The following is a 10,440-nucleotide window of genomic DNA, read 5'->3' as shown; positions in this document are numbered from 1 at the left end:
GGAAGGAGGGAGGGGGGCAGGAACAGGCACGGCAGCACAGGAGGGCTGGGAACAGGCCTAGCTCAAAGAGGATAAAGAGATATACACTGTGAGGGAGAGAAAAGATAGATGCATAAAGGAGATCATGCTGTAAAAGGAGAGAAGGTGGGAAGCTGCTGGTCTTTAGACTCTGCATCTGTGGAAAGAGAAGACGACTGACGGCAACACACAGAGACAGCCCGATAACTTCCCATAGAGTTATTTAGGCACACAGAGCCTGGATCGCCCCTTTGCCCCGTTACAGGTAAAGGCAGCAATGCCAGACATTTTGCTTTTATGCTAAACATACAGACAGATACTGTCTGAATAGCAATTTAGACATGTGCGTGTCTTTGTACTGTCACTGTAATCATCCTGTTACTGTCCAGAAATAAATATATATGTTACCGGCAAAGTGTGTAATCCGGCATTCTATAGAATGCCTAGGTAATGTATAGAATTAGGTAATTTATTTTTGGCAAAAAACATCAGGAATTCTATACATTGCCTAGGCATTCTATACAATACCGGGATTTCACACTTTGCCGGTAACACATACACTACTATTCTAAACTTTGCAACTGATTTTTTTAAATACTTTTTAAAATATTAATACCTTTTATTATTTAAACGATCAAACATGACAATAAAGGCTTTTAAATTATTTAAAAAAATTATTTAAAATAAATGCTGCTCTTTTCAACTTTCTTTTCATTAAAGAACAAAAATGATTTCCACAAAAAAAATACACAAATGTTTTCAACTGATAATAAGATGAAATGTTTCTTATGCACCAAATGGCTGCTTAAAATGCAGCTTTGCCACTAAAGGAATAAATGACATTTAAAAATATATTAAAATAGAAAGCAGTTATGTTAAATTGTAATACTAAATTTTTTTTTTCTTTTTTAATCAAACCATCCAAACTTTTGAACAGATATATATAATCTTTATTTAAAGTGCCCCTATTACGATTTTTCTAATATTACCTTTCATGCAATATGTAATATAGCTATTTGTGAATGTAAAAGGTCTGTACTTTTTTTTTTTAAGATCAAAGTGCACAAAAGTCATTACGGTCGACCAATCACAACAGACTGGGCCATCTGACCAATCAGTGCAGATTGAGAGAGACAATCTTCAAATGAACCGTTTTCAGACTCTTTGTAGGAGACTTCCAAAACAAAATGAAGAACCTTTAAACTAGCATAATAGTGGCACTTTATTTAGTTCTTTTATTGGGAGGTAAAGGGATACAATTCACTACATTTTCAAAAGACCAGATTCAATCTGCATAAGATAAACGTAAATGTCAGGTTGAGGTAGTTGGTTGTATTGATTAGTAATATTTTGTAATATCTGATACATAAAATTCATAATTCAATTTAAAATATATCATTATTTCATGCCATTAAATTGATTTATAAGACATGTGGCAGCTTGAAATGTTATAACAGTCTGTCATGTCAAAGTTGGACAAACATAACAACAGAAGTCCATGCTCACTTGTTTGAGACACACACACACACACACACATACACACTGGACATTTAATGCCACATGCAAAGCCCTCCACTTGCAGTGTGGCGGAGGATGCATTGTCGCAGCTCGTGGGACAATGTGATGGAGAACAGTGTTACCTTCAGAATTTTGTCCCCTGGTCGTAGAACGTTGGTGGCAGGTCCATCAGGCTGTACCCTAGTAACAAAGATACCCTATAAGTCAAAAGTGATATGAGGTTAGGAACCACATGGTGACTATGGTTTAGAATCTTTGCCGTTTAATCTGGATTTAGATTTTCTTTGGTTTCTCTCTTTCTCGCTCTTTTTCCTCAACTCAAAAATAATTACATGTATCTATAAAATTACCTTTTATAATTAATAAATAAATGCAAATGTTTAACTAAAAAGTAAATGTAAAACATACGATTAGAAAAAATTCTTAGGTTTTTTTAAAGAGTAAAGTCAGAGGATCCATTAAGGACTGTTTTTTTGTGCTGAAATCAAGGCAGAGATTATAAAGCATACATATTTAAATTACATGTGGGACCCATCAGTATGCACCATGTGCACACATATCAAGTCTTATTGACGTCACATATTGAGAGTCCACCAAACTACATCATTTCATCAGGGCTCACAGGGATGCGGTTTGTTAGAAGAGCCCCAAAGCGACAATATACAACACAAGCAATCTTTATGCTAAGTTGAAAACCTTATGGGGGGGAAAAGAACGACACTTTTTCATGCAAATTGACACAATTTCAATCTAATCAAAGCTACTACCACGTGAAACAGATGTACAATATCTTTTTTTGTACATACTTAACGAATATCGGCAACATTTGAGTCACAAAACACTTTTGTTTGAACTATCACCAAATGTTGCCAAGACATGAAAAGGTTAAAAGGTAATGCAGTCAGCTGGTGTGCAAGGTTGTGCATTGCAGTAGCGCATGTTTCCATGGAAACTCTACAGAGAGACACACTTTACTGACTGAAGAGAGATCGCTTTGATTTTTTTCTATATAAAGCATCCTTTTAAAGCAATTTATGAGAACAAAATGCAGAAATTAGCATACTATATTCATTATGCTCTGTCCTTTAAAACAGAGAGTGAAATGGTCTTACCATGTCCGAGGGCTTGAAGGGGTTCCCCTGTCCACTGATTCCCCCTGAGATGCTGAAACCAAGGCCAGGGTTCTTCTCGATTCTCACACACAGCTGTCAACAACATAAATCAAAGGCTAAGTCTACATTAATCCACATACATTTGAAAACACATCTTTTTCTCTACGTTTTGGCCATTCGTCCACACTGAGACGGCGCCTTTGTCCTTTGAAAACTAAGCTTTTTGAAGATGCTCTTCCACGTGAATACATTTGAAAATGCTGTTTTCGCATTGTAGTGTGGACTGTGAAAACTGAAGTGTTCGAAAACGATGATGCATTTTTAGTTATGTCACGCATATTGTACCCATGGATATCTGCCTGCTATTCATTTTAGAATGAGGAAATGAACATAACGTCGTCATTCGGAAGGGCAGGAGTCATGATCACGTAATATGTTTGACAGGTCTAGAGCGAATGAGCTCTCTGATTCAGACACGCACGGAAGAAAACAGCGCTCTGTATGCCGTTTCAAGCTCTTCAGATTGCATAATTCAGTGGAAAATGAATAGAAATGATATCCGTATAAAGAACATGTAAGAATAAATCTGTTCTCAGAAACACAATGATAACAAGAACTCAACATCCATTCTCTTCTCGATTCCGGAATAGTTTTATTTGGTGTTTACACAGGTTTTCAAAACAGCGCCACCCCGGCTCTCACACTTTTGTGCAACAGCAGCGGCTCGGGTAAGCTGGAATCTAATTGGAGGGCTCGTTTCAACGTGGGGCGACGGGGAAAAAATTCAAGTTTACCTGGATGCAGCCTGCAGATCAGGGCGGGGCTGCACTTACTCTGATTGGCTCATTCGTTTTCAATAGACATTCATGATAGAAAATGTGTTCGTAGTTGGTGTAGGTCAGAGTAGTGCATGGATTGATGAGCGAATGTCATCATAAAAGATTTTTTAGCTACTGCAAGTTTAATTTTCTAGATCAGTCGAATTCACAAATGAATGTTATTTATTGTGAACCAGTTTAAAATAATCGGTTCAAAAGATTCGGTCACGAAACTGGTCGCGGAGATCTCGATTTAATACTTCATGAAGTGAATCACAATATTTGACCGCGGGGCTGTGAGATTTTTGGATACAATTTGAGCTAAAAATGAGTCGAAATGTGATGTTTTCAAATCTAATTTTGGTCGCACCTGAAAAGGTAACATAATTAAAACATAGCTTATTCAAGGACATAAAATGCGTGAGCACAGTTCACAATTTTACTTAATGCTTTTAAGCTGAATTTACAAAACTGTTTGCTGAAATAACCACAACATTAACCGCACTGAAATAAAAACACACTGTTTATCTGTAAGTCAGATGCTCATGAAAGTTGCGTTCATTAGCCTACTATAGACCTTATGCGCCAGAGAAACGAGGGCGCCGCCATCTTTAGAATATTGTCTTTGAACTTCCGTTTTTGTGGTCGCTCTGTATATTTCTATGGCATTGCTGTCCAGGAGTAATTAGCTTTTGAAGTGGATTTACTTAATATAAAGTTAACGAAAGTTATCATGAGGATTGTAATGTTTAAAGCAGATGTCTTAACAAATGTCAGTAGACCGGGAAGATTTTAAAACGAGCCGTTCATTCATAAATGAGCAAGATCGCTGTGAAAATAAAACCTGAAGTCAAAAGACAACGAGCGCAGCGCTGAAAAGGGGCGGAGCTACATAAGGTCTATAGCAACAGACTCCAGATGTGTTATTTCTGAATCATGGCATGAACAGATAAAAAGTTCTCGATTTCATGACTTTAAAATAATAAGGAACAGATTGTTTTTCTGAAATAAAGTGTAGCACAAATCTGATATTATGCTTTGCAATATAGTGAAGAAAATGAAAGCACATCATGCACGCACATAAATAGTAGATAACACGCCAGACACATTAGCCTATTGCATTGTCATTTAGTTATCATACAACTGCATGACCAATAACACCTTCTGTAACTATAACTATGTCTTGTCATGTTACTGATACATTCTTTTTCATTTCCTTTCTATGGTGATATGAAATAATCAAAATGATAAATAAATAATTTAGCCTTATTTATAATTCATTCATCTACCTGAAGACCTGGCCCTCATGCTGTGAATAATCAACCAATCAATTGTTTTGAAATATTGTGGGGTCGTCCGTGCGTCAGCCTAAAAACCAGCTTAATTTACCAAAACAATAATATCAGGGACATTGCGAGTTACATGCTAATGTTTTTTTTTTCCCTTCTGTGCATTATAATGAAGGCTTTGTGAAACTGCACAGCTTTTCCAGTTTTTTTAAATGACATACTCCTTCCTACACCAACTACGAACACATTTTCTATCAAGTAAGCCTATGAAAGACAATGGAGCCAATCAGAGTAGGTAAGGGCCGATCTGCAGCTGCAGCCAGGTCCTTCTCAAAAAATCCACACACTGGTCAAAAACAAATCTTGTTTTGTTGCGCTGCGTTTGATTGCGCCTGGTGTGAATAGCTCTATAGGGATCTACTGACCGATTCGTCATCGCAACGTACATTTGCTTTACTTAATCGTGCTTGGTGTGAAAGACCCTTTAGTCATAGGAAGAAGATGATTTGAATGAAGAAAACACTGTATTAATATTCCATGATCGCGAGATGAATTGCAATTGGGCGTTTCTCTCTTTGCATTTCTTTTAGGGGTGTAACAATATATCGTGTCACAATATATCGCAATACAAAAATGCAACAATATGTATCGTGGATAGTGACACTGTGTATAGTTCAACCAAAATGAGTTTTAGTGTATGTACTATATTATACTACTATATATAATGTTGAATAAAATGTATAATAATGCAATGGGGGAATATTTGTGGGTCCTGATAATGCCAAATGTCTTATGTTACCTGTAAAAAGTGGCCTGCATTATTTTAAATATATTTAGTCAATGACAGAGTGCAAGCATATTTGTCTAAAATAATTCTGTATTATAAGCTTCAGAATCATGAATATTTTTATTCTGGTGTAACCATTGTCCTGTGCATTGGGTTACCAGCACTAAGTCCAAGCCTATTCATTTACATCCACAATGTAAAACCAAACTTTGCATTTTAATCATTAGTACATTTTTTGTTAACCTTTTACCATATGTCTTGGAGTATCACAATAATATCGTATCGTGAGTTCATGTATTGAATCGTGACTTGAGGGTATCGTTACACCCCTAATTTCTTTGAATTATATTCTGTGCGATCAACGGTACCTGCTCTGGAAAGCCATCCATACTCTTCTGGCCTTTAGTCTGGATGAAGCAGCGGGCACTCTGAGGCCGGGGGCTGGTGGTGGTGATGGGCATGGGCAGAGGTGGCTGGTACTGCTGGATGGACACCTTGTTTATGGCCCCCTCATACTGCTGGTCACGGGCCGTCCGGTGGGATGGGGTGGCTGAGGTTATCATCATGGCTTGTTGTTGATGGGGATTGTGAACACCAGGCTGTGGGCAAACATCAAGCAAATGTTTAATGAATTCATGCAGCTGGCAAGTGCTTTTGTATCATTACAGGAACAAAGACGTAGTAGCTACCTTATGACATTTTGATTTCATTATTTGAATTAATATCATTTTCATTACGTTAGACTTTTCTTCACAACACTAAATGTGTCAGAAGAAGCAAAATGTTCCACAATATTGAGCGACAACGTAAAGACATTCACCAGTAGACTGAGGTTGCTAAGGAGACCGAGCAGGAATACGCGTTGTGAAATGAATCACGACAGCAGGTAGTAATTAACCCTGGCATTTGAAAAAATGAGCATGGCAATCACGATACAACAGAGATGTCTATCTCACAGAGAACAGGTTAAGCCAGAGGAAACTTAAAGAGTAGAACATGACAGGGTTTAATACTCAGAGACATGTGGGTGTTTCTCTAAAAACGTATTGTGGAAATAATAAAACTTTAATGAGATCCAGACAAATGCAATGAATCATTTCAGCTCAGCATGGCTTATGAAACAAACGGGACCATTTTAGAGGTGACAAAGTTTTACTGTGATTGCTGATGATTTATCGCTGATGATCGTTTTGCAGCACTTTTTGCATTGTGTGTGTGTGTTGATCAAACTTAAGAGTAAAAACAGTAATATTGTGAAATACAACTATTTTCTTAATATCAATGTTGAAAACGGTTGCGCTCCTTAATATTTTTTTTGGATACCATGATTCATTTATTTTTCAGGATTCTTTGATGAATAGAAACGTTTAAAAAAAACAGCATTTATCTTAAATAGAAATCTTTTGTAACATTATAAATGTCTTAACTATCACTTTTGATCAATTGAATGCATGAACTTCATTTTGAATGGTATTGTGTATTTTACTAGAACAATTTAACGTTAAATATGCCAAACTTACACTTCAGTGGTAATTTTGGAGGGAATCACTGAATCAGTTATGAAACGATGAATTGAAGTAAACATTACTGATTTACAGAAATGAATCAAACTTACCAACTTGTTTAATTGAAGTTTGCTAATAATATCTGTTCTACTGAGATGATGGGGATTGAGCCCCAGTACTTAAACAGTTAATATAAAACACTGTTTGTAATAATTTCCTTATTGCCTGCCTTTCAGAATCTTTAACCAATCAGTACGACAAACTATGGAGCCCCTAAAAGGACATGGTAAAGAAAAAAAAAAAAGAGATTGGAGGAAAAAATATTTGGCAATGCTTTTGCGTTCTCTTGCAAATGTTCTGTGTTCCCCTGATAACTTTAATCAAAAAACTTGAATCAATACCTTTTTGATGATATTCATGTTCTCTGGTGGCACGTCTCTTCGTCCCAGTGAATACGGCGCCCACTGACTACTTGGGGAAACCACCTCTTGTCCATTATCTAAAATATTGCTCTGTTGTGAAGGTGTCTGAAAGGATATAGTGCTGTCAGCAAGCGGAATTCAAAACAGTGCTCTAAATTTACACTGGCAAAATAAAAATGTGCCCGTTTTAAAGAACCGAGATGTGAGAAGGACACTCCCACAAAACCGGATTTAATCAGCTCACTATTCGATTGTTCCATTCACATGCTTTCTTAAATTAAAAGACAAAACTTTTTTTTTTTTTTTTTGGTCTGTTGTTCATTTTGTCCAATTCATTAAAGAAACTATGCTTGTACATAACAGTGAAAAACAAAATCTGTGCTGAAAGCATTTTGACTGGCAAAATTCCCTATATTGCAAGTCGGTTCTAGGCCTGTTGCACAAAGCTGGTTTCAGTTGCTACCCTGGAAAGTTTGAGTTTAGTTTGAGAAATTGTTTTTTTTACAGGCTCAAGAAGCTTAATTGTTTTTTGGTTTATTGGTGTTCATTGCAATGGTAATTAGCAAAATATTTATTATAATCATATATTTATTATATATGAATCGTGTATAATTTATCTTGTATAACTTGATCTGAAATGGGTTGTTTTGTTTGGTTTTGACAACTTTAACCCTACTCTAAGTTTGTTCAACTAACTTTGTGCAACAGGCCTCTGAGTGCTAGGTTGTGGCAGATGCAGCAGGCTACTGCAATCTGGTGTACTTTACCAGAACTTTACAGCATTACTAAACTACTGCAATCCAGAGACTTAGGCTTTTTTAATATGCTGAAAGCACGCTCAACTACACTGTATATCTTTATATACAGACCCTTTCCAAAAAATTAGAATATCATGGAAACGTTTATTTATTTCCATAATTCCATTCAAAACGTTAAACTTCCATATATTATAGATCCTGGTAGACGGCTGCGTTGAGTAGACAGCACAGTGGACCAACACCAGCCGATGACATGGCTCCCCAAACCAACACAGACTGTGGAAACTTCACACTGGACTTCAAGCATCTTGGATTGTGTGCCTCTCCATTCTTCCTCCAGACTCTGGGACCTTGGTTTCCAAATGAGATGCAAAATTTGCTCTCATCAGAAAAGAGAACTTTGGTCCACTGTGCTTTATTAAATCCAGAGTCAACGCAGCCGTCTACCAGGACATTTTCAGAGCACTTCATGCTGTCTTCATTTTCCAGCAGGATTTGCACCTGCCCACACTGCCAAAAGAACCAAAACCTGGTTCAATGACCATGGTATCACTGTGTAATTACTGTGTGATTTCATGTAACATTCTAATTTTTTGAAATCCTGTTTTCGTGGGTTTTATGAGCTGGAAGCCCAAATTATGTACAAATAAACAACTAAATACTTGAAATCGTTTAAGTTGTGGGCCCTGAATCTATAATCTATGGAAGTTTAACATTTTGAATGGAATTATGGAAATAAGCTTTTCCATGATGTTCTAATTTTTTGGAAAGGGTCTGTACATCTATAATAAAACTAATTTGCATAGTTTACAAATACTCCTGGTACAGAGCTATTTCGGCACCTGGCTAACTTGATTTGAGCAGTCCGCTAACCTCTATTTACTTACAATATAGCAATCCCCCGTTGGTGAATAAGTAAATGGAGGCTGGTGAACTGTGCACACAGATATGCTACACTCAGTGCTGGTGTTAATGGTTAGTGAATTCACCCGACAGTTTAACTTTGATTTATTGAATTTGATTGTATTTTATAAAGATCAAGAAGGCCTTTCATAAATGTATCTCTGCTGTCAGTCACAGATTGCTTTGTTCTGTGAGTTAAGGACAGAGGAACACTGTAGTGCATAGACCAAACACAAAGACTGAGCACATGCAACAGAAAACACCTATATATGTTTAACATCACAGTGAGAGACAGTGTCTAGCCTGGAACTCAGAACAGGTGACGTGTTAGATTAGTGTTAAACTGTGAAATGTGTTAGATGGTCTGCCTTATAGAAAGACTATTATACCATACAACAAAATGTGCCAAATGATAATATTACCACTGTTTGAGAAGTTAAAGCAGAAGCCGCTCAAAAGAGATCTAAAAAGAAGGTCTTCAATAGGAGATGTTGCGTTAATATAAGTTGCACTTCTTCATGCTGAAACTGGGGCTGAAGTTGCTTCATACTCACATTTGGTAGAGGTAGCCACTGAGTTGTTTGGTTTTCATGCTTTGTGTTATTGTAAAAGTTTATTGTCATGCTTCTGCTGGCATGCGGTGCAGCATAGCCTCCAGAGTACAGCATGCCGAAGTTTACTGTGTTGTGCTTAAGGACAGCGCTCTGATTGGAGGGAAACAACCACATGACATGAGTGAATGGGTATGCCACACAGAAAGGTCAAAAGGCTGTGGCTGGGGTACACTGGACTGCACATTGCTGTAACAGAGAGTGAGTAAGCTTGACAAACAGAACAACAACAGTACGTCATTACCGCCGACGTGACACATTAGTGACACACAGTGGTTACGTTTACAGAATATTAATAGCAGCAGTGAGGGACTAAATTACACGAACAATGAAGTATGCTGTAGTAATGTATTCCACTTACACAGAAACAAATGCTCACCACCAAAAGCTGCATGTACATAACTGGGTGGATCTCAGGAAAGAAATGCCAGGGTCATATTTCACCACAATTAAAAAGAAAGAAAGATATTCTGCATAAAGAATTTGAAGCCATTTAAGGACCATTAAATAATCTTTTTTGCATTGTTACAATTATTTTAAGCTCAATACTTTTTTCCCCCAAAATTCCCATTATTGGAAAAGTGAGAAAAAAATCAGAGAAGTGAGAATCATTTTTGAATAAAAAAAAAAATAAATAAAAAAAAAGGAATGGTTTGCTTGAATTTAGTGAAAATAATGTCAAAATGCACAAAAATCATA

General features: G+C 36.8%; 1 protein-coding gene across 10 annotated transcripts in view; it reads right to left on the bottom strand.

Annotated features, from left to right (window-relative positions):
- The window catches only part of lrrc7 (leucine rich repeat containing 7), a 112,985-nt gene that overhangs the window by 2,295 nt on the left and 100,250 nt on the right, over nt 1-10,440 (bottom strand). For 7 of the 10 annotated variants that reach the window (XM_084129680.1, XM_084129681.1, XM_084129676.1 and 4 more), the window contains 5 exons: nt 9,685-9,834; nt 7,449-7,574; nt 5,911-6,141; nt 2,649-2,741; nt 1,659-1,733 (listed from right to left, as the gene is read on the bottom strand). In XM_084129680.1, the coding sequence (XP_083985806.1) occupies nt 1,659-1,733; nt 2,649-2,741; nt 5,911-6,141; nt 7,449-7,574; nt 9,685-9,834 (675 nt within the window). The remainder of the gene's footprint in view (nt 1-1,658; nt 1,734-2,648; nt 2,742-5,910; nt 6,142-7,448; nt 7,575-9,684; nt 9,835-10,440) is intronic. The other 3 variants (XM_084129684.1, XM_084129677.1, XM_084129685.1) reach the window with 2 other exon arrangements.

This window comes from Abramis brama (genome assembly GCF_963993115.1).
Source record: "Abramis brama genome assembly, chromosome: 11".
NCBI classification, from domain to species: Eukaryota; Metazoa; Chordata; class Actinopteri; order Cypriniformes; family Leuciscidae; genus Abramis; species Abramis brama.
Note: the sequence above shows the minus strand (reverse complement) of the source record. Positions and strands in the feature narration are given on the sequence as shown.